Raw genomic sequence first — 24,268 nt, forward strand, 5'->3', positions numbered from 1 at the left:
GAGAATTAACACTTTGCTACTACTGAATTAAAACCTTGCCCTGGTTTAAATTAACCTTTGATTCCAAACTCTTCCCCCCAGGGCAGTGGAGTTTGCTTCCCTCAAAATTCTTCTCAAGAAGCTCAATTGCCCCCAGTCCCAGCACTAATGAATGATTTCTGTCTTCAGTGCAGGACAAATCTTTCTCACAGTGAAGTTTCACTCAGTCTGAAATTGTTGCCAGCAAGTTCTGTTTAAACTATCTTGTACCAAGCAGGGATTTGATGTCCTGGAATAATTCAAATGGTTACCTGCAGTTGTACTGCCAGCTACAGTGGCCTCCCAAGTTCTTGGGCTTTTATCTATTAAGGAATGTTGTTGATAATCATTTCTATAAATAAAGAAGTGGCAGCAGTGAATTCTAGTGAGAAAGAGTCAAGACATTCCTGTATTTCTCAAGAAATATCTGTTATTTCTCATTTGATTTAAGGGGGTTTTAAAGATGCTCAGCGTTGACAAGTCTTGATGTAGAGGATAAAATTATAAATTTCTTTTCACCCAAGAGTGAGCTACAGATTCTCTGTAGAACTTTTGTTGAAGTGTTTGCTCCTTCAGACCAGAGAGGAGCACGTTCAGGGCTGGTTTTGCTGTTTATTTCTGTGTGCTGTGCATGAAGAGTCAGGAGAACAAGGCACTGCAGGTAAGAGAGGAGGAGGAGGGCCTGGAGGAAGCAACAGGACTTTTTTTTTTTGTTGTTTTCAGTGCTTTATTTGAGGTCATGGCAGCTTTTAGATGGAAGCTGTGGTGCTGAGGAGCAGAGCTGTGATCTGACCCCTGAACATCAACCTCACTTCTCAGACACAGGGGACAATCATGTGTTTTCAAAATGCTTCCCCTTTCACTGGTATTTCAGTGGAATAATAAAAGAATTGGGGTAGGTAGGGCTGAACTGAGGCTTTGTGAGGAGAATTCCATATTTTGATTGCTCTCTGCTACCCAACTCCCATCAGATGGTTGCAGCAGCAGAATTGAGGTGTGGCTGTAGGGAGAGCTCGAGGGATTTCCCTGCTGGTTTCTGGGCAGGACTTTGCCCTCCTTGCACCCATTCTTTGCACATATTATATATATATATAAACTATATATATATATATATATATATTTTATGTTCTAGTTTAACTATCACTTCTGGACCTGCTGCTCCCTTTCTGAGGGAAACACCAGCCCTTTGTTCTGCTGGAACAAAGCAAAGCCAGAGAAATTCACAGCACTTGAGGGTAATTAAATCCTCATTATGGTGCTGACAGTTCCCTCGATGGGCACCACGTGTCTGTTTTCAGCAGGGATAATTAATTGTGGCCAGCCCATTAATTTGCCATTTGCTTTGTATGGCACTTGACAAAAGTATCCAAGAGTTCTGGGTGGGTAAAGGTGTCTCTGCTCCTTGGGACTTCCCAGAGCATCCAGAAAACCCTGAGCTCTGACTTTCTGCTCCCAGGAATTGGTTGCTTTTAAAAATCTTCATCTGGAGCCTTCATTAAAATTGATGTTCTTTCTTCAGGCATCTCTTGGTGTGTGAAATATTTCAGCCATGAGAGAGAGGGAGAATATTTATTTATGAAGTTGTTTTGTGGAGAGGGAAGAAGAGTGTAGGAATTGATGTGACCTGCACACTCATTTTGGAAAATTTGACCTCATGTTTAGGTTCACATGTACATAAATAAATCCAAATAGCCATGAAAACCCCCCTTTGATTAAAACATAAGGAATTTTTTTCATTATTATTTTACAGTGAAAAAATGTGTCCATTTCACTATTATTGTGGCCCAAATATAAATATTTGGTGTCAGTTTTCATCTTAAAAATGTACAGTTTTAAAATACTTTTTAATGTATATTACCCTATATTATTTATTCATTTTTAAATCATATTAGGCCAATTTTTGTCCTGGTTCTCTTGTAATTAATTCCTCTTCGGGGTGATCCACGAATTCAAAGTTTTAATTTGGGTTTTGAATGAGAATTTATGAGGAGGGTGGACTTTATCCTAGCTAAAATTCCACATTCATCTGTCAAACAGCTTAGAAGAACTTGAATTTAAACGATGTATTTCATCACCTCTCTGTGTAATTATGTCTCAGTGATGTTGTTTGCAGGTATCAATTATGTCCTTCCTCTTCTTGATTAAAATAACCCTTCATTAAAAAAAAAAAAAAACCTTCATCTCTTCATTTGGGAGCATTTTGATGACAGAACTTCAGGCACTTTGCAGGTCTTGGCTCACCGAGGGTGCTCCGTGCTGGGTCACTCCCAAATTAGCTGCTGCTAGATTGGAGGAATAAAGATTTGGAGATTAAAGATTTGAGGAATAAATATTTGAAGAATAAACCCAATTCCTGGACAGGGAGCAAACACAGATGATGTGGCAGAAATTTTACATTTCAGCACATAATACTCAAAAAGGGATTTCCCTCCATCCTCACCTGCTGTGTGAGACAGAGCAGATTCCTCCTTTTTTTTTAATTTTTAAATTTCATTTTATTTCATTTAAATATTTATATTTCATGTAAATATTATTTTCATATTAATATTCTATATAGTTTGACTATTATATTTTATTGGCTGGAATTACAGGATCAGGATTTATATCCCTGAATTTATTGCATTGGGACAATAACTGAACCAAACACAAGAGGAAGAATTATTTTATGTATTTAACTGTAGTTTGCTTTGTTTAATTTTAATACTTAACCTTTCTACTAAATTGTAATTAAATTATGTGTATAACCTATGTAGACATTAATTATATTGATTAATTGAAACCAGTGAAAATCAATTAATTAATTTTCACTCACCATGTGGAAGGAGAGAAATACAAGCCTGAGGTTGTAATAATTTATATTTATATTAAATTGAAGTAAAACTTCAAAGAAATCTCTGCTCAGGATGGTTTATTTCAGGTTGAGTATTAAAATATTTTATGTGAATATCTTTAATGTGTGCATCTGTTGCTTTGACTTGCTTCAAAATGCTGAGGTTTTGAAAATAAATAATGTTATAGTTCTAACTACAAAAGGAAATTCATTAGAATTAATGTCAACAGGTAAAAATAAAGATTTTTTTTTTTTTTTGAAAACCAAATTTATTTAGCAAGTGTTTTATTTTTGGCCCATATGTGCTGGTAACTAATTAAAATAATTTCTTTGACATTAAGGAAAAGTTGAGCTAAAATTAATTTTTTTTGTTGCTCACCTGAAAAGGGGAAAACATTTGTTCATATCTAACCAGATACAAAATACTGGGAATATTTTATCCCAGTATTTCACACGTAGTGCTGTTCTAGCTCAATATCATATTTTTTTTTGTGATTAATTCAGTTTATCCCAGTATATTCACATATAATGTTGTTTTAGCCCAATATTATATATATATTTTTAAATTAATTTAGTTTTATCCCAGTATTTCACATGTAATGCTGTTTTAGCTCAGTATTATAATGTTTTTGTAATGAATTTAGTTTCCACTCAGTATTTCACATGTAGTGCTGTTCTAGCTCAATATTATAATTTTTTTTGGAAGTTATTCTGTTTTATCCCAGTGTTTCACATATAATGCTCTTCTAGCTCAATATTATATTTTTTTTGGTAAATTATTCAGTTTATCCCAGTATACTCGCATATAATGTTGTTTTAGCCCAATATTATATATATATATATATATATATATTTAAATGAATTTAGTTTTATCCCAGTGTTTCACATGTAGTGCTGTTCTAGCTCAGTATTATAATTTTTTTTGTAAGTTATTCAATTTTATCCTAGTATATTCGCATATAATGTTGTTTTAGCTCAATATTATATATATATATATTTTTAAATGAATTTAGTATTATCCCAGTATTTCACATGTAATGCTGTTTTAGCTCAATATTATAATTTTTTTAAGTTATTCAGTTTTATCCCAGTGTTTCACATATAATGCTGTTCTAGCTCAATATTATAATTTCATTGTGATGAATTCAGTTTATCCCAGTATATTCACATATAATATTGTTTTAGCTCAGTATTATATCTATATATTTTAAAATGAATTTATTTTCCACTCAGTATTTCACATGTAGTGCTGTTTTAGCTCAATATTATAATTTTTTTGTCAATTATTCAATGTTTTTTCCCAGTATTTCACATGTAATGTTGTTCTAGCTCAATATTATAATTTTTTTGTAAGTTATTCAGTTTTATCCTAGTATATTCGCATATAATGTTGTTTTAGCTCAATATTATATATATATTTTTAAATGAATTTAGTATTATCCCAGTATTTCACATGTAATGCTATTTTAGCTCAATATTATAATTTTTTTAAGTTATTCAGTTTTATCCCAGTGTTTCACATATAATGCTGTTCTAGCTCAATATTATAATTTCATTGTGATGAATTCAGTTTTATCCCAGTATTTCACATGTGATGCTGTTCTAGTTCAATATTATATCTATATATTTTAAAATTAATTTAGTTTACACTCAGTATTTCACATGTAATGCTGTTCTAGCTCAATATTATTTTTTTTTTGGTAAATTATTCAGTTTATCCCAGTATATTCCCATATAACGTTGTTTTAGCTCAATATTATATATATATATATTTAAATTAATATTTCACATGTGATGCTGTTCTAGTTCAATATTATATCTATATATTTTAAAATTAATTTAGTTTACACTCAGTATTTCACATGTAATGCTGTTCTAGCTCAATATTATTTTTTTTTTTGGTAAATTATTCAGTTTATCCCAGTATATTCCCATATAACGTTGTTTTAGCTCAATATTATATATATATATTTTTAAATTAATATTTCACATGTGATGCTGTTCTAGTTCAATATTATATCTATATATTTTAAAATTAATTTAGTTTACACTCAGTATTTCACATGTAATGCTGTTCTAGTTCAATATTATTTTTTTTTGGTAAATTATTCAGTTTATCCCAGTATATTCCCATATAACATTGTTTTAGCTCAATATTATATATATGTATTTTTTAATTAATTTATTTTACACTCAGTATTTCCCATGTAGTGCTGTTCCAGCTCAATATTTTGATTTTTTTCTCCTGTTTTTTCCCCATGGAAGACGCAGGGTGCTGGCAATCTCCGACGGGATCGAGCACATTGGGAACCTGCGCTGGGAGCTCGCCCTGTGCCTCCTGGCTGCTTGGACTATTTGTTATTTCTGCATCTGGAAAGGCACCAAATCCACTGGAAAGGTGAGGCTGGAATCCTCTGCAGGCATTAATATTCATTTCCATCTGCACAGGAGAATTTCATGTGCACAAGGAGCAATTTTGTGTTTTTTGCTTTTCCCCTAATTCTCTTAGGTGAGGTTGGGTGGTTTTTTGTTTTATTTTTTTGTGAATTTAGCAATGAGCTTTACTGGCTGGTCCTTGAAACTCTGAAACCAGGTTGGGTTGATTTCTGTGCACAAATCCTGCAAAATTTGGATTTTGTCCCAAATTGTCAGAAGTCAGAACTCTCAGTCTCACGAAAGAGCCACGGAGAGTTTTGATGCATGTGAAAAGAGAATTTAGGAACACAGGTTGAATACCAAGAGCAGAAATAATGACAGCATTCAGAGAGAGACCAAGATGGGCATATTATGGGGGAAAATAAAAATATTTAGCACTTTTTGACTGGGAGCAATGGGATGAGGGAGAAGCTGCCCCTGGGGTGGTATCAGCCCCAGCTCTGAGAAGAATCCATGAATAATCAACTGACTGAAAGAGGAAAAAAGCCACTGGTCTGGAGGGAGGATCTAAAAAAAGCTCTGGTTTCTCATGTTGGAGCTAAAGGAAACCAGGAGTAAAATTGGTGCATTGAAACATTTAATTTTCAATTGTTTCTTACATAGTTTGGGTTGTGGTGTGGGGATTTTTTATTTTTTTTTTTTTGTTTCTATTTTAGTGAGCTCCGTTATAAATGAAATAATTGAAATGCACTGGATTTTTGAAATTTAGAAAACACCAGAGTGAAATTTTTCAGCTGTGTCAACTGCACAGATATTTCATATTCTCAATATTTCACATTTTGGCCATTCCCTGTTGCTGGGTGTGTTTGCCACTGCATTTCCCACCTGAGCATTTCCACACAGGGATTTCTGCAGCCCCACTTTCCTTTCCTGCAGGGAAAATGCTGAGAAATGCATCCATTTCCAGGGAATGGGAAGTTTGAAGAGAGTGACCAAGGCAATGACAAGATAAATGTGCTCTGGGGCTGCAGCTGGCAGGGAAGAAATGAAACTGAGCAAAACTGATTTTTTGGTTTTTTTCCCTCCATCAGAAGGAATGTCTGAGGATGGTTTAATTAATTCTAGCATGGTTTAATTGCCCCAGGGGTGCAGGGCAGAGCTCTGTGGCTGCAGGTGTGAGGCTGGGCCAAATGCACTCACAGAAAAATCCTGGGTTAAAAGGGGCTGGGGTGACTTTAAAAGGGATTTATTTTTACATTTCTGAAGTTCACACCCAGGATTTTGTTGTTCTTCCATTCTTTCAGCTCATACCATTTCCCCAGAACCAGATCTTGTGTTTTGAAGGTAGATAACCTGTCTGACCTTTTCTTGCTTCTTGTTCTGATAGCTTGGCTAAACCCTCAGCTTTAGGTAGGAGGAATAAATTGATTTTATTTCAGTGTGATTTTGATAAGCACCTCTCTGATGAGGTCAGCCTAGAAAAGAAAAACCTGTCTTGGGCACATGGAATGGGATAATAAACTTTACAACAGGCAGTAATAACTTCTAGTCTTGCAGCAGAAGTGGGAAGAGAAGGGAATTAATACCCAATATTCAGCTTTATAGGTCTCAAGCTTAAAACATTTAGATCAGGGTTCTGTAAGAGGCAGACTCATGGTGTATTTGCACTATTTAAATCAGTGTGAGCAGCTGCTCTGTTTCCAGAATCCTGAATTCCTCAAGAATCAGGAATTCCCACATTTCTCAGGGATCCATGAATCTGCCTTCCCAGAGGCTCCCAGTAAGGATCTGCCCTAGCCAAAATTGATAATTTTTTTTTTCCAGCTCTGTTCCTGTGCTGCAGGTTTTTTCCTTGGGCATCCATTTACTCTTTATTAATTTATTGATTTCCTGTTTATTCACTATTCTTCCACTTGGCACTTTTTCCAGCCTAATCTCTGGAAATCTGGGCCATGGCACTGCCTTCCCAGAGCAGCAAATCTTCCCAGATGAAAAACAAAGGCAGCACTCAGGTGTTGGGGATGCTACAGATGGATTAAATGTTCTGAAATATAAATGCTGCAGCAGATTTTTGGGCTGAAGTTTCCATTTCCAATCTAGTGCCATTTCTAAAATTCATATTTAAGATCATCCATAAGCCTTCCCACTAAATTAAATTTATTATATGCTCATTTCCAGGAAACATTTAAAATTGACTTCTAGGTTTTTAATTATAATAATAGAACTGTCTGTTAAATTTATTACATCCTTTAATTGGATTGAATAATTTCAACGAAAAATTACACTTATTCAAAGCAAAAACCTCCTTAAAGTTTTATCACCTTGGAAACTTTTTCAAAGGGAGGTGTCTGTGGGACAGGAGAGTGGAGAGAGAGATGACAGAGGAAACAGAGGTGGGATGGAGAAGGTGAGGAGAGAATTCTTCTCCTCACCCTTCTGCTTTGTGAAATATTCAGGAGGTTGGTTCATCCTTTTCCTCTTTTTTACTCTGCATATAATGCAGGGTGGAAAAAGAATCCAAGCCTTAAAAGCTGTTATAAAATAACCCCATCCTTCTCCAACCAGCACTCCCACAGATCATGAATGTTTAATATTCCAGGATATTAAATATATTAAGACTAACATAAAGTTTAACTCCAGAGGAAGTGCTTATTACACTGTTAACAGGATGTTCCAAACTTTTCCATTACTGTTCTTGAAATTCATCACTCTCTCACAAAGCATTTCCATTTTCCATTCCAACAGATGTGGAATAGGAGAATAAATCCAGGTGATTCTGGCAGCTTTCAGCTGAAATAGATTTGTGCCCCCTCAGAGGTTCTTGTCCTTAATTATTCAAGGTTTTTTTTGCCCTGAATTATCCAATCTTAGACCCAAAGATATTTGTGTGCCAACTTGCACATTTTAAGTGGTGCAAATATGCAAAATGCAGGATCTTTCAGTAAGAAAGAAGTTTGCTTCAGTATCTGGTTTTTCCAAAATACTTTTGATTTCTGGTTTATGACAATTCTGAGTTTTTCTATTCTGTAGCTAGAGCTGCTCAGTCTTCCTCATTTTTTGATGTTCCTATTTCATTAATGAAATGTTCAGGCAGAAGGGAATCTGTTCTTTTATGGACCTTGAGTATCCATTTATTAATTTAACTGAATGTCCTTGTGCTTTAAACTTTGAGAGAGCAACACCAATGTATTTTTCCTAAATCAGTTGCTGAAGGCAGTAACCCTTACATTTTCATTTTTATTTTTTATTTTCATGAGAATTTTTGCAAACAAAACATTTCCCACTGAGCCCAGTCATGTCTTGCTGCAATTTCTGCAATTCCTTTTGAAGGGAGGAGCCTGCTGCACTCAAAATTATAGAAAAGCATTTTAAATCTTCTTTCCTGCTCTTTCTTAATTTTTGGGTGCATCACCACATCCCTGTCTTGTGCTGATATCCCTGGTGTGAAACCCTGGCAGGGAATTGGATTTATAGGATTGCAAATGTTGGGAGGGACCCTGGAATGGGTTAAAAAGGTTCAGCACTGAACTTGGAACTCTGTTTTGGAGTTTGGCTGCATCTTAAAAACCTCCAAGGACAGGGATTGCTCATGTCTTGGGACAGCCTCTCCCAATGCCTGATTTCCCTCATGATATGAGTTGTTAATCAATTATTTATTATGTTGGCTCATTACAATATTTAAGTTTTTAAATGAATTATTTCTTTTTTTATTACCTGGTTATGTTTCTGTTATCCAGCCCAAATCAAAGCCTATTTTTTGTGTCATCTGTGTCACTGTTGGAGCACAGGTTTGAGTGTCTCCAATTATTGATTTGAAAAGATTTCTGTATTAATAAGCTGAATTAATAGACTCAAGTTTAAAAAAATTACCCAGTTTTTCCTGCCTGGACATCTTGAGTGGGAATAAGAGCTAATCAGCTTGGATGTGCTTCAGCTTTTTGTGCTCTTTGTATAATTTTTAATTTATTGATATTAGAACATTTTACCCCACCCACAGCACATTTATTAAACTGTAGATGAGGTTTTTGTCTTGTTATGACTCAACCCCAAGCCAGCATTTTCTGATGTGAAGTGTTAAAAGAATATTCTTCCTCCAGGATTTTATTGAGCATTAGAATAGCACACTGATTGTATGAGCTAAGACAAATTCTCACATATTTTGGGTCTTTTTGAGCAGGTTCTTGTTAACATCATGAAAATACTCTTTTGCCAGAGCTAAACTCCAATAGTTCTTGCACAGTGATTTTTACTTCTGCACTAGTTACTGGTTAATAAGTGATGAGAATCCTCCTCATTGTGCAGAACCAGCTGCAAGAGAGAAAAACCTCCCAGGAATCCATTCCTCAACATTTCCTGGAACTACTCTACATCCCATAATCACTGAATATTATTCTGTCTGATTCTGACTTTGGAATATTTTGATGCTTTCCTTCTCTTTGAGCTCAGTTCCCTGAAGCTGCACTTCATGCTGGTGTTAGATGTTGAATTTCAGCTGCCTCTCAGCTGGATGTATACCCTGAGCTAAATTAATTAGCTTGATTAAATATTCCTGAGAGTCAAAACCTGGAATAACAGGTTCATGATTGCTCAGGATCTCCTGGATGATTTTCATCTGCCAGGACACTGCTCATTTTGCAGCTCATCACTGCCCACCCTCAGAAATGCCCTGGCAGGATTTCTTGGTGGTGTCATGGATGAACAGAAACATTAAAAGGATGATGGGCTCTGATATTGTCACCTTTATTATTCTTAAAGTCTTTCTCTTTCTGGAAAAGTTACAAACACCAGAGCAAGGCAGAGAACTTTTTTTTTTTTTTTTTTCTCTCAAAGGAGCAGCTCTGCTGCTGTAGCTACCACAAGAATCAGGATTTTGGGTTGAATATGTGCATTTCTTGTTTTCATTCAATGCATTTCTTGCATTTCTTTTGCTATTGATTTATTTTCCTCATTTTCCTGCAGCTCTGCCTATTGCCTTAACCTGTATAACGTTCTCTAAAAGTTGCATTTAGGAAAATTTGTTAGATTTCATTACACCCCCAGATATTTCCTGGTTTGAGCATTTAATTTAATATTTACATAAAAAATTAGGCCAGAATCTTGTAAACTGAGTCAGTCTAAGGAGTTTAAGATGAATTTGCTGAGGGAACTGGGGATGTCCAGCCTGGAGAAAATGTGGCTCAAGGAGGAAAAGGTGGCTCAAGGAGGACCCTTTTGCTCTCTCAAATTATAAAAAAATAAAAATAAAATAAATTAATAATTAGTATTATTAGTATTAGTAGGATGCATATATTAAAAGAATAATAACAGTAATAATATAATAATAGTAATAGTAATAATAGTAATAATAGTCAACAAGAACAATAATAATAATAATAATAATAATAATAATAATAATAATAATAATAATAATAATAATAATAATAATAATAAGTGGGGTCAGGCTCTGCTCCCAGGGAACAAGGGACAGGATAAGATGAGATTTAAGCTGCAGCAGGTTTAGGTGGAATATTAATAAAAATTTCTTCCCTGGAAAGATGCTCAGGCACAGGAAGAGGCTCCCAGGCTTTAATCCCATCCCTGGAAGAGTTCAAAGGACACCTGGATGTGGCACCTGGGGACAGTGGTGGCTTTGGCAGAGACCTAAATTTTTTGTGATTCTCTGAAGTCCATTTTCTAACAAATTCATTGTCCTTTGCAATGCTCCTCACTTATTAATTAATGCCATTGATCACTTTGATTGGCTGAGCTGAGGGCAGTGAAGGGCCAGGTAAGTGTCAGGAAATTTTTGGAAGTCTCTATTAATTATATCTGTCAAAAAAAAAAAACCAAAAAAAAACCCAGAGATGAGAGAGAACAGGTACAGCCTAGGACATCTTGACATGGAATCCTATTAGCAATAACAAAAAAAATTGTCCTGAAAAGGGGTTTTGACATTATTGTTAATCTGTGGAGGTGATGGGCAGGAAACAGTCACATTTATAATGAATAAATCAGGTGGCCAAGGAAATGTACTGAAATATCCTTAATTCACACTCACATTTTAACAAGCTCTAACTAAAGGTAGAGCACCCTGTTTTTTGGGGTTTTTTTGGTTTTTTTTTTTCATTTTATACTGCTTTTAAGGACCACTTGTCCCAGGCTGCAGCTCTGAATAATTCAATATAAAATAGACAACTTTGACTTGTTGGGAGTTTATTCCAGCAAATTAAACTCTACACAATGCACTACTACAATAAATACATAAAAAAAAGCTGCAACTGTAGTTAACCCTTGGTTATAATTTATTTTAATCCCCAGAAAACTTCATTATCCAGACACAATTTATTATTTTTACACTCCCCCCTCTCCCATCTCATATTTCTTTGCATTTTGTGCATGATTCATGGCACTGTCAGAACTCTGAAGGTTTCATCCTTTTCTTCCCAGGGTTTTTTCTCCTGGTTCTGACTGAATTTCAGCTCTCTGGGTTTGAATCAGGCTTTGGTGGCTCTTCCAGCACACCATGAGCAGCTCTAGCAGTGCTTGTATTTCTGACTGGGGGTAATTTTCTGATAATTGAGGGACCTCTCTCAGCTTCTCTTGAGGCATCACAGTCTCCAGTTGTGCAAAAATCACTGCCACATGGACCTGAAAAAAGAGAATTTATTGATCTGCTGGAAAATACAAGCAGAAAGAGAACTCAGTGTGTCAAGATGAGAGAAGAGGGAAAATTTCTGGGGTTAGGTTATTCCTTTTCCTTGAAAAGCAAGACATTGGCTTGAAGATCCCAAACCCTGAGATGGATTTTTCACATATTTTACCATCATTTTCCCTCCCCTCAGGAGTTAAGCCTTGCTTGCCAGCAGCTGAGACTCAGGCACTAATCCCAAATAAAATTTATTTCTCAGTAGCAGGCCTTAATGGATTCAATGAGGCAGAAAGAAGGAGCAAAAGGACAGAAATAAAAAAAAAAAAAAAAAAAAAAAAGAGAAAGATGTGTGTAAGGAAAAAAAAAAAAAAAAAAAGAAAGAAAGAACTTGGGCCCATTGTGAGAGCCCAGGAAAAGGAACTGGGCAGCAATGATTGTATCTCCTGAAGTGTTTTTTGTTTTAGGCTGAAGTAACAGCAAAGAATGGCCCTTCATGGTGAGGCTTTAGCTGGCCAAGGCTGATCTCTGTATTCAGAGGGGGAAAGTAGAACATTCATGAGATGCATGCAGAGTTCCTGCTCCCTGCCTCCTCTCACTGAGCTCTCAAAACTTTTTTTTTTTTTTTTTTTTTTTTTTTTTTTTTTTTTTTTTTCTCTCCACTCTCCCTGGGCTCTGAGCATTTAAGGACACCTCAGGTTTGTTAAAAAAAAAAAATAGATTTTTGTGCTTCTCAGTGACCTTCCTTTTGACAGCTGGGGAAGGTATCATACAGGAAACTTCAGTGAAAAATTCTGTCTTCATGATTTCAGTCCTCCCCAGCTGCACCTTAGTGGGGAAATCCACTTTTATGTGAATATTTAGGGTGGATCTAAGCCCTGAAGAGACTAAAAATTGTTCCAGTGCACTCAGGGCACATGCAGGTGTGAGAGAGGATTTGGGCAGAGAAATCACCTGTGAATAAAGCATGAAAAATGAGGGTGGGGAGGAGCAGGGGGTGCAAGGCTCTGCTGTGGCAGAGCAGGGAAAACTTGCTGCAAAATGAAAAGGAAAAGCCAAAGGCACAGATTGGCACAGCAGCCTGTGCAGGGAAAGGCACTGACTGGCCAAATAAAGTTGTTTTTGCCAGTGAGGGTACCAGGGACTTCTAGCTCGTTATCAAAATGAACTGACCCAACAGAGAGACTTCAGAAATGTGGCAGCTCCTGTCATTTATTCCTGGGTCACTTCTCCCATCCAGCAGGAGCCAAAACATGAAATTTCCTGTTTATTATCATTGTTGTTGCACATCTCAGGGTTAAAATATTATCCATACAGTGCATGGCCCTGCTGCTGGCTGGGATTTATTTTATTGGGGTTTCCAAAGCTGCATTTCCCAAAATTGTGGGATTTTCCCAAAACTGTAGGGACCAGGACAAACCTGCACAGAAATTGCAATGAATGTTGCTTTTCTTGAGTTCTTTCTATGTGTATTTGGAATATTATTTGCACCTTTTCTTCTGCAGGAGCACACAGGGTCCCTCAGTTCAGATACACAAATTTTACAGCTCTGATTTTCCCAATGCTGCTCCAATTTAATATTTCCTCCATATCAAACAGAATTGCTGCCATTCCCTGTTGTCACACAGGTGGTTTGTCCTCAGCTCCTGCTAATCTATCCAAGCCTGGCTCTTTAATTGCAGTTTTAGTTATCCCTCCCAGGAGGGAGCTGGCTGCTCTGCACCTGCTGGAAAAAACTTGTGTTCTCCAGAAAAGAAAGGCAGGAACTCAAAACATCCTGTGGGAGCTTGGTTGTGCCATGGAGAGTGGACACTTTAGATAGTTCTGTTGCAGAAAGTGTAAGGCACTGCTCCTTATTTAAAATACAAAATTAATAATACTTATTTGTAATACAAACTTCTGGGTTCTTTCCTGGGAGAATTTCAGTGGTCGAGGTCATGGCAAAGCACACACAGATTTGAATTAACAATATAACTACAAGGATAGCTGGACAAGTGAAAAAGAGTTTTTCTGGGGTTATGTTGAGCAGACATGTGGTATTTAAACTTAATACATTAACTAAAGTTACTTAAACACTTACTTTAAGTTGGCTAATTGACAATTCTCTACTACTAAAAGTGAGCAAAACAAAAGCATAAGCAGAACAGATAATTGAACTTCATATTTTATTTTAACTGTTATTTTACAAAAAATTCTACAATACTGCTGTTTCCCCCACTTTTTTTTTTTTTAGGATTTTTGTGCTTTGGTTTGTGTGTCCCTTGCTGCTGGAGGTGCCTCGAGGTGATTTAGGTTTTCCAGTTAGAGGGGACTTTACAGAGCAATAAACCCCATAAGGGGTGAGTGACTGCATTAACAGGGATGGAGCAGCCCCAGGGCAGGGAGATGTGGAGAATCAGGGTCAGGGTGACAGGGATGTTTGTTAGTTTGGGTGGTGAGGCTGTTTATTATATTTTTGTTATTATATTTAATGCACTGCAAATGCTGCATGGAGCATCCTTCTCTCAGCTGTCACCATGGAGATAAGGGCTGGTGTTCCAGCAGGAACTGGGGCTCACAAACACACCTTTCCCCAAAGAAATTAAAAAAAAAAAAGTCTGAGTGTGCTATAGAATATTTTGCCTGCCAGTTTACAAATCTTTTTTTTTTTTTTTTCCCCAGAATTTACTGCTCAAGATTAAATAATGCTGCAGAAAGTGGCTGGTAGATTTAGAGATGGCCACTAACAAACCTGCTGGAGGATTTATAGAATAATTTTCAAAGAAAGTATCACATATGATTAGTTTTGGTGCAAAATCCTTGCTACCACTGAATTCATGATTTTACATTACGATTTCTAATATTTACAATTTTTTGAAATGTTGTGCATTTATTTGGTGACTTCTCAAATGCTGGCCACAGTTCCTAATTCTCTTCTCACCTTTTTGTCAGGCAGGACCTGCAAGGTGACAGCAGAGTCTGGCTGACACCCTGATCTTTTCCAAATTTTACCTTTTGAGGCCACCTGAACAGAGTTCTATAATCCTTTTGTTCATAGCATTGCTTCCACTTAAACCAGCTTTTTTTTTTTTTTTTTTTTAATCTGATATTTATTTGGGAGTGTATTTTTGTGTTGTTTTTGGTTTTTTTTTGAGGTTTTTTTTTTTTTTTAAAGACAAGTGAGGAAAATCAAGCAGTAATCTAAGCTGGAGATGATAAGGAATGCTCTGGTAAATTTTTACTGGGAAATGTTTCACTGAAATTAATAATTTAATAATTTAATAATTTAATAATCTAATAATTCCATGAGGACAGCACTCCTCCAGGAAACCCAGTTTCCTGCTCTCCAATAAGCCAGAGGGCAAACAAACCCTGAGTCAGGAGAAGGAGCTGAATTCTTTTTGAATTTTGGTTTTGATATCAAAAATTTTGAGTCCATTCCCATGCACATTTCAGATTTTACACATTTTGGAGTGACAGGAAAATCACCTCCTGCCCTTTTCTGACCTTTGCATCTCTATCTGCTCAAAGGTTAAACATTTTTAGGATGGGTCAGGACCTGAGGAGTGACAAGTGGAAGGTCTGGCTGGAATAAGTGAAAATTCCAGTTCATGTGGTGCCTTATTGAGCCCCTATTTCTGCCTGTGTAAAATCAAATTACACAGCTGGAAATCCAGGTGCTGCTGTGGGATTATTCTGAATTATTTCCACAGAAATGGGGCTGCAATGAGGAATAGTTATCCATATTTTTTTTTAAGCAAAATGCAAACTTCTAGGTGTATGTGTAACTCTGTGAAGGTAAACTAGATGAGAGGTCTGAAAATTCTAGAAGGTTCTGGAAAGGAGCAGCTTTGTTTTATAAAACTTTGTACATTTTAAAGACCTTTACAAAATAAAAAAAAAAAACCCTCAACCCTCAGTTGATTAATTAGTCCTAATTTCTATTTAAAATTCTTCCTGAGTGATTTTTAAAGTTGACTTTTACTTGATTAAATAGCAGTCTTTAATTCTGAGATATTTGTGGCTCTGCAGATTCCCTCCTTGATGGGAGTTCTACATAAACACTCTGCTTGCAGTGATGAGCTCAAGATGCTGAAATTTGCTTTTTCCCCATCAGTCTTCCTCTCCTTGCCCACAACAGAGGGCAGCTCTTCCTCTTTTTAAATATTTTAATATATTATAAGCTTTGTTTAACTTGAATGTTAAACAAAAAAAAACAAATTAGAGTTACAGGATGCTGTTGTTTCACTGGTTAATCACATTAATGATGAGGATAAAATACTAAATTTAAATCAACCATCTTTTCTGGGTGAAAAAACCCCACCAAACCCCAAAACTTCCACTTCTCCAACAAACTCATTCCAGGTGCCAGGACAACAGAACCATGATTTTAGCATTGGAATTCTGATTTTGTATTTGCTCTGGGAGAGCTGAGTGTGTTTGGCACATTGCAGAGCTCATTTTGCTCAGGGTAGAGTTTGAGAATTCCACCACAGACCTTCCCCACAGCCAGAGGGCAGCTCTTCCTCTTTTTTATATATTTTTATATGTTTTTATATATTTTTATATATTTATTTTTATATATTTTTATATATTTATTTTTATATATTTTTATATATTCTTATAAAAATTTATATATTTATTTATATATATTTCTTTTTATATATTTTTATATATTTATTTTAATATATTTTTATATATTATAAGCTTTGTTTAACTTGAATGTTAAACAAAAAATCAAATTATATTTATGGAATGCTGTTGTTTCATGGTGAGGATAAAATACTAAATTTAAATCAACCATCTTTTCTGGGTGAAAAAACCCCACCAAACCCCAAAACTTCCACTTCTCCAACAAACTCATTCCAGGTGCCAGGACAATAGCACCATGATTTTAGCACTGGAATTCTGATTTTATATTTGCACTGGGAGAGCTGAGTGTGCTTGGCACATTGCAGAGCTCGTTTTGCTCAGGGTAGTTTGAGAATTCCACCACAGACCTTCCCCACAGCCAGAGGGCAGCTCTTCCTCTTTTTTATGTATTTTTATATATTATAAGTTTTGTTTAATTTGAATGTTAAACAAAAAATCAAATTATATTTCTAGGATGCTGTTGTTTCTCTGGTTACTCACTACCATTAATGGAGGATATAAAATACTAAATTTAAATCAACCATCTTTTCTGGGTGAAAAAACCCCACCAAACCCCAAAACTTCTACTTCTCCAACAAACTCATTCCAGGTGCCAGGACAATAGCACCATGATTTTAGCATTGGAAATCTGATTTTATATTTTCCCTGGGAGAGCTGTGTCTGCTTGGCACATTGCAGAGCTCGTTTTGCTCAGGGATTTCTGCAATTCAGAGTTTGAGAATTCCACCACAGACCTTCCCCACAGCCAGAGGGCAGCTCTTCCTCTTTTTTATATATTTTTTTATATTTTTTTAATTTTTATATATTTTTGTATTTTATATATTTATATATATTATATTTTTATATAATTATTTTTATATATTTCTATATATTTATTTTTATATATTTCTATATATTTTTAATATATTATAAGCTTTGTTTCACTTGAAAGTTAAACAAAAAATTATAGTTACAGGATGCTGTTGTTTCACTGGTTAATCACTACCATTAATGAAGGAGATAAAGTACTAAATTTAAATCAACCATCTTTTCTGGGTGAAAAAACCCCACCAAACCCCAAAACTTCTACTTCTCCAACAAACTCATTCCAGGTGCCAGGACAATAGAACCATGATTTTAGCATTGGAAATCTGATTTTATATTTTCCCTGGGAGAGCTGAGTGTGTTTGGCACATTGCAGAGCTCATTTTGCTCAGGGTAGTTTGAGAATTCCACCACAGACCTTCCCCACAACCAGAGGGCAGCTCTTCCTCTTTTTTATATATTTTTATATATTATAAGTTTTGTTTAATTTGAATGTCAAACAAAAAAATCAAATTATATTTCTAGGATGCTGTTGTTTCACTGGTTAATCACTACCATTAATGGAGGATATAAAATACTAAATTTAAATCAACCATCTTTTCTGGGTAAAAAAACCCCACCAAACCCCAAAATTCCACTTCTCCAACAAACTCATTCCAGGTGCCAGGACAATAGAACCATGATTTTAGCACTGGAATTCTGATTTTGTATTTGCACTGGGAGAGCTGAGTGTGTTTGGCACATTGCAGAGCTCGTTTTGCTCAGGGTAGTTTGAGAATTCCACCACAGACCTTCCCTACAGCCAGAGGGCAGCTCTTCCTCTTTTTTATATATTTTTATATATTATAAGTTTTGTTTAATTTGAATGTTAAACAAAAAAATCAAATTATATTTCTAGGATGCTGTTGTTTCACTGGTTAACTACCATTAATGGAGGATATAAAATACTAAACTTAAATCAACCATCTTTTTCCCAAAACTTCCACTGCTCCAACAAACACATTCCAGGTGCCAGGACAATAGAACCATGATTTTAGCATTGGAAATCTGATTTTATATTTTCCCTGGGAGAGCTGAGTGTGTTTGGCACATTGCAGAGCTCATTTTGCTCAGGGATTTCTGCAATTCAGAGTTTGAGAAATTCCAGCACAGAGCTTCCCCTGAGTTATTCTGGGCAGGCTGTGTTACAACTGCTGGGATTTCTGTAAGAGCATCCTGCTAACAGCACATTTTCACATTTTCCTACAAAGGGAGAGCACATTTTTGGGATGGTGGTGCTCAGGGTTCTTGCAGGATTCACTTTTCCCATCAGCACAACTCCTCTAAGAACAGCTGGCAAGTGGAGGATCAGTGTTGAGTGTGGAAAATGTAATTTTGGAGATTGGGAGAGCACAGGGAGGAGGCACTGAGCTCCTGAGCTGTATTTACTATAGATATTGGTCTATAAAATAGAGAAATGCTTTTCTTTTTGGCATTAAATGACAGTTAGAATGCAATAAAATGAATTATACATTTCCAGTAGTCACTCAGTTTTTAGTTCAGGTTGATCCTTGTTTAGTGAACATTTAAAAACACTTCAGAGCAGTCAAAAAATCTGAACTGGTTTGCACAATGTGTAAATTTTACTGGGAATTTGGTTCCATGAACTTGACCAAGGATTATTCAGGTTGGAATGAATCCTCGAAATAGAATAAACTGTGAATTAAAGTAATTTCTTTTAGGATCCAGCCCATTATTTATGATCACTCCCCCTTTTTTGGAAGCTGTTGGCACATTATTTGTCACTGATTAGGTCATTATTAAGCTGTGGGTGTAGCAAGAATTAATCTGGTTATCTGCATTTGCCATTATTTATTTATTCTTAATAATTTATTATTAATAAACTTATTTGCCCTCATTGTTATTAATTCATTTTAAATAAAATTTATTAAATTTAAATTTCAATTTATTATAGTGTTTAAGTGCAGGAGCTCACATAAATGATTGCAATAATGGGATAAAATTCACTATTTCTACATTTTCTATGGGTGTTCTGCTCCATGACTGGGATTTTTGGATATGTCTGCATATCCTGTTCTTGGTATCCTTACAAATGAATGTTTAGGTCCAGGAGCTGCTAAATAGAGAATTTTTACTCAAATAAAGGAAATCTATCTTTACCTTAGCTCCAGACAGCACACTGATTTTGATTTTTATTTTTTTATTAAGCAGGAGGTCTGTAGACCTCATCAAAAAAAAAAAAACCCACCAAGCCTGAAGAGCAATTTTAGCAGAAAGAATCCAGATTTTGATTTTAATGTTCCTGGGTGAGCTGGAAACAAACCCAGCTGCTGGAATTACACATATTTAGAAAACTTGCTGCTGCTTAAGGAATATTTATGGGGAGAAGTGGAAGTGAATTGTTCCCTCAGCTCAGCTGGGATATTGTCTGCCCTTGGTGCTTTCTCATTGTTTCCCAATTTTAGCTGCATCCCTGGGTTTCTAATAGAGCACTTTTGATTCAGCCTTCCACCACAACTTCTCTTTCTTTTGGAACTTTTGAACACAGAATATTTGAAATTTGGGAATTTGGGAAGTGCTGAAAATTGTATAAAGTCAGACCCAATATAAAGAATAATTCATGCTGCAAAGAAATATAGGAAATAGGTTTTCCATCCATTTTTAATGTGGGATTATGGCTTCTAAATAACAACTTTGGCTTGTTAAAGAGAAATCTCCTTTCCACAAACCAAAATTAAAGAGAATATTTTGCTTTTGTTTTGTTTTTTTGGATTTTTTTTAATTGACTCAATGAATTTTGGAGTGAATCATTCCAGCAGGGCTCAGACTTCCATTTATTTATTTATTGCCTTCACCACCATGTGGAAAATCACTGGGACTTGCAGAGCTCTGGCAGGTAGGGATTTTTCTGTGTCCCAGCAATGACCTCAGTGAGAAGTGGTGCTGGAATTCTTCTTTTTTTTTTTATTTTGTGGGGAATCTTTCCCTTCCTGGGATCACTCAGGTTCTTCACTCAGTGTCCTCTCCTGGCCCCTCTTTTCTGGCTCATCTCTCTGAGTTTTCATTCCCAATGATTTTTTCCTCTCTGCTTATTTCTCAGTCCTCAAATCTCATTAAATTTTCATAGCTGTTGGGTTCTGAATTTATTCCTGCTCAGAGTGAAGCTGTCTGCCCTCACTCACTGGGAATTTAGAAGGAATTCTGCAGTTCACAGGCAATCTGGTTAAGGATGGTTTACCAGAATTACTCTGGAGCAAGATTCTCTCTGTGGACAAACAATGACAAGAATACATCTATATAATACATAATAATAATCTTTACATAATAATCTATAATACATCTATAAAACACAGAGAAAAAATAGAAAAAATCATCCATTTGTTTATTCTAACCACCTCCCCTCATCCCAGTTATACAAATCCACTAACCTGGTGCTCTGTTGGGATTTTGCTTTAATTTATTTCTCTGCATATGAAATTTAACTTTAAAATGTTGGTGGACCTCAAATATTTTTCCCTTTTTGACATGCTTTTAAAAGCCTTGTGAATCAGCTGTCATTCCTTTATACCATTTTATGCCATTTTTCACCTTTTTTCTTGTAAATCCAATTAAGGTGGAAAATCTCCCTTTTCAGCTGTCACTTGTAGCTCCATAGATGGTGCAGAGTCAGATGAACAAAAGCTTTTTTTTTCCCCAGACAATGCTGCATGGAATATTTTACACTATCCCATGGCAGTTAAAAAAAAAAAAAAAAAATCTTTTATCATATTTATCATCTAGGAAGTCAGAATTTGTGAAACTGGGAAATATCAGTGAGGCCAAGTCTGGTTTGGCTGTGGCTTGTGGGGCAATTTAAAAAAATTTGATGGAAATCCTGCCCAAATTAGTGTTTGCTGGGTGTGTCTGCTCAGCAGAACTGCCAGGCAGGGGTATGATAATTCTATTTCTATATTTGAGCCAATATGTGCTCCTGGATAAAAATGACTCTTTTCCTCCTCACATCACTCAGGGAAATTTTGGTTCCTGAGCCATTTCTCCACACAGGAGTGCAGTGCAGGGTGGGCACAGCTGGTTTCACCATGGTCATGGTTTCAAATAAATAAATAAATAAATAGATAAATAAATAAATAAATAAATAAATAAATAAATAAATAAATAAATAAATAAATAAATAGATAGATAGATAAATAGATAAATAAATAAATAAATAAATAAATAAATAGAAAAATAGATAAATAAATAAATAAATAAATAAATAGATAGATAGATAAATAGATAGATAAATAAATAAATAAATAAATAAATAGGTTAAATGACACCAGGATGAAAACACTCCATGAGAAGAAGGGCATGGGGGCAGATCTGACTTTTCATGAACACTTTAATAGTGAGCTCTGGCAATTCCTGCATTGCTGTTCCTTGTTTACAGCCCAGTGGAGCCATAGAGGATTTTAGGGGACAGGGGTTCACAGGCCAGTAATTTCCTGAAGCATCCAGGATAAATTTTATCCCATTTATAAAATGTAGTTGGTTCATTTTAAAGCTTGAACACTGCACTAGCAGGGGAGAATTCCAGCATCTTCCTGGCCTCCAAGTGATATTTGGTTCAGGAGTTCTGGTTGTGTGTTCTCAGCAAGAGCCAAGCACAGGAGGAAGGTTCACTGGAGGAAGAGTGTGAAGCTCAGGCTGGTTCTGTAGGAGCTTTGGACAAAGAAATCTGATTTTGGGCTTGGAGGTTTCCTTGGGCTGGGGCTCAGTTCATGGAAATCTTCCTTATTCTCAGCAGGGTTATCCTGAATTTCTAATTCTCACCCTGCAGCATGATCTGCCTGGAGTGCTCAGGAAAACACTTTTTTGTTTAGGACAAGGAGTTCAGCAGTCCCAGGGGGCAAACTGGAACACAGGCACAGATTTGTGCTGTTAAGATATTTAGGAATGAAAAAGGAAACTGAAATCTAGTTCAGTTCTCATGAAATCATTTCATAGGTACCTCAATATCCATATATCAACCTGGAATGACATCTAAGCCTCTTTTAGCTTTTGGTATTTAAATTTTCAGTACTTGGTACTCAACTTATTTGCTATTCTTCGATACTTAAAGCTCATGACAGTCAATAAAATATCCATTCTCAGGATCTTTGGTTCCAATATACTTTCAGTTAAGCACCCAAGAGCTGTTCAGAATTGTTGGTTGCATTTCCACCTACTAGTATGTCTAAATATCATTGCAAATTTTTCTTTCAGCCACATTCTAAGAGGAGAACTTGGTGCAAAAACTCGCCTGCCAGAAATTTTTATTTTGTTCCCAACTGCTTAAACATTGGCATGGCTCTGACAAGGGTTTAAAAAAAGCATTTTGAGCATTGGGATGCAAATTAACATACCAAACAATTAAAGTCAATTAAAACAGGATGTGGTGCAATTAGAAACAGTTGTGTTCACATTGATATTCAGAGAGGTTCGATGTGTTGAAAGAAAAGAAAACAATTTGGGAAACTTTTAATGCCCCGCAGATGTGATGATGACGATGCTAATAGTGGCACTGATTCCTAAACTCCCCATCCTGCCTCACCTCAGGAGCTGCTGGGGAGGGGAGAGGATGGGAATAAATGGCTCTGTCCAGCACTCACCTGTGGAAGTGAAAGAGAAGCTGCAGCTCTCCAGCCCCAGGAGCTGTTGATGGATTCCCAGCACTCAGCAAAGGGGATTTTCCCTTCCCACCCTCCCTCCTCAGCGTCCCTCTCACTGTGTGCTGCATGCCTGCACTGCTGTTTGTTGCCAGAAATACTGAGCCAGTGGTGCTTTACTTTTATCCCCTTTCTGCCAGAGAGCAGGGAGAGCCCTCCTTCCTCTAGAGCTGGGGCAGGAAATTCCTTACAGGAAATTCCTTACAGCAGCCCTTGCTGCTGTGGGAGTGCACAGATCCTTACCTGGTCCCTGGCTGCAGGATTGGATGGTTTTGGAGATGGGAGAGGAAATCCTCCCAACACAACCTGGGAAGGAATCACAGTGTTTGCTCAGGCAGAACGTTCCAGGCACTGTGGGATGTGCAGGAAGCAGAGGATGTGCTGCACAGCAGAGCAGAGAAGGAAGGAAATGCAAGGAAATATTACAGATATTCAGGTGCAAGCCTTTCAGTGCCATCAAATGGATGTGTCTGCTGACCACTCTGTGTTAAATGCAACTTTTGATTTAAAACAAGGAGGAAAAAATACCTGCCAAAGAAGTAAATAAATGAAAACCATTAGCTGGCTGCTCCATCCTTTCCAGCTAGTTTAAGGCTCAGAGCAGGTCCATCCCATTTTTAATTCTCATTAGCTGCTGATCCTTTTTTATTTGAAACCTAAATGTGGAGACTCAAGGTCTATTTGAACTCAGCCAGTCATGGCAGTTTGCATTCCCACTAATACTCAACAAATGTAAGCACTGGGATAAAACTTCCCATTTTGCATTGTATTGACCTAGGAATTCATCAGCTCAGGCTTTTGGGACCTATGGGTCCCAAACAGAATGGTGCTCTCCATTTCCTAGGAAATTTGAGTTCCTGATGAGACACACGAGATCATTTAATATTTGTGTTAAATAGTCTGAAAATCCAATTTCAGTTCATTAATTACAAAAATATGCCTGAGAATCCTTTCACAGGTCTGTTCTTTGATGGATCCCTTTCATTTACATAGGACACAGATATTGGACTCCTGAGGTTAAAATGCATATTTCTTGAGGTTGTATTTTTCACCAAATGACTTTTTCTATTCTTGCAGCTTAACTAATTTTTACTGGTGCAAGGCAGGTGTAAGAGTAACATCTCACTGGGAGAAATGGCAAATATAGAGAGTTAAATTTATACAGAAGTGGTTGTCACATAAAGAAAATATTGATAGTGCCATGGAATTTATCATTTAATCCTTCTCTGAGTTTGAGTAGCCATGTGCTGCTCTCAGCTTTGGGATTGTGAAACAGGACCAATTCTGCTCCATTTT

At 36.3% G+C, this 24,268-nt stretch overlaps 1 protein-coding gene across 3 annotated transcripts in view; it reads left to right on the plus strand.

The window, feature by feature from the left end:
- The window catches only part of SLC6A11 (solute carrier family 6 member 11), a 90,483-nt gene that overhangs the window by 17,391 nt on the left and 48,824 nt on the right, over positions 1–24,268 (plus strand). For all 3 annotated transcript variants that reach the window (XM_056501533.1, XM_056501532.1, XM_056501531.1), the window contains exon 6: positions 5,114–5,246. In XM_056501533.1, coding sequence (XP_056357508.1) covers positions 5,114–5,246 — 133 coding nt within the window. The remainder of the gene's footprint in view (positions 1–5,113; positions 5,247–24,268) is intronic.

This window comes from Oenanthe melanoleuca, chromosome 12 (genome assembly GCF_029582105.1).
Source record: "Oenanthe melanoleuca isolate GR-GAL-2019-014 chromosome 12, OMel1.0, whole genome shotgun sequence".
NCBI classification, from domain to species: domain Eukaryota; kingdom Metazoa; phylum Chordata; class Aves; order Passeriformes; family Muscicapidae; genus Oenanthe; species Oenanthe melanoleuca.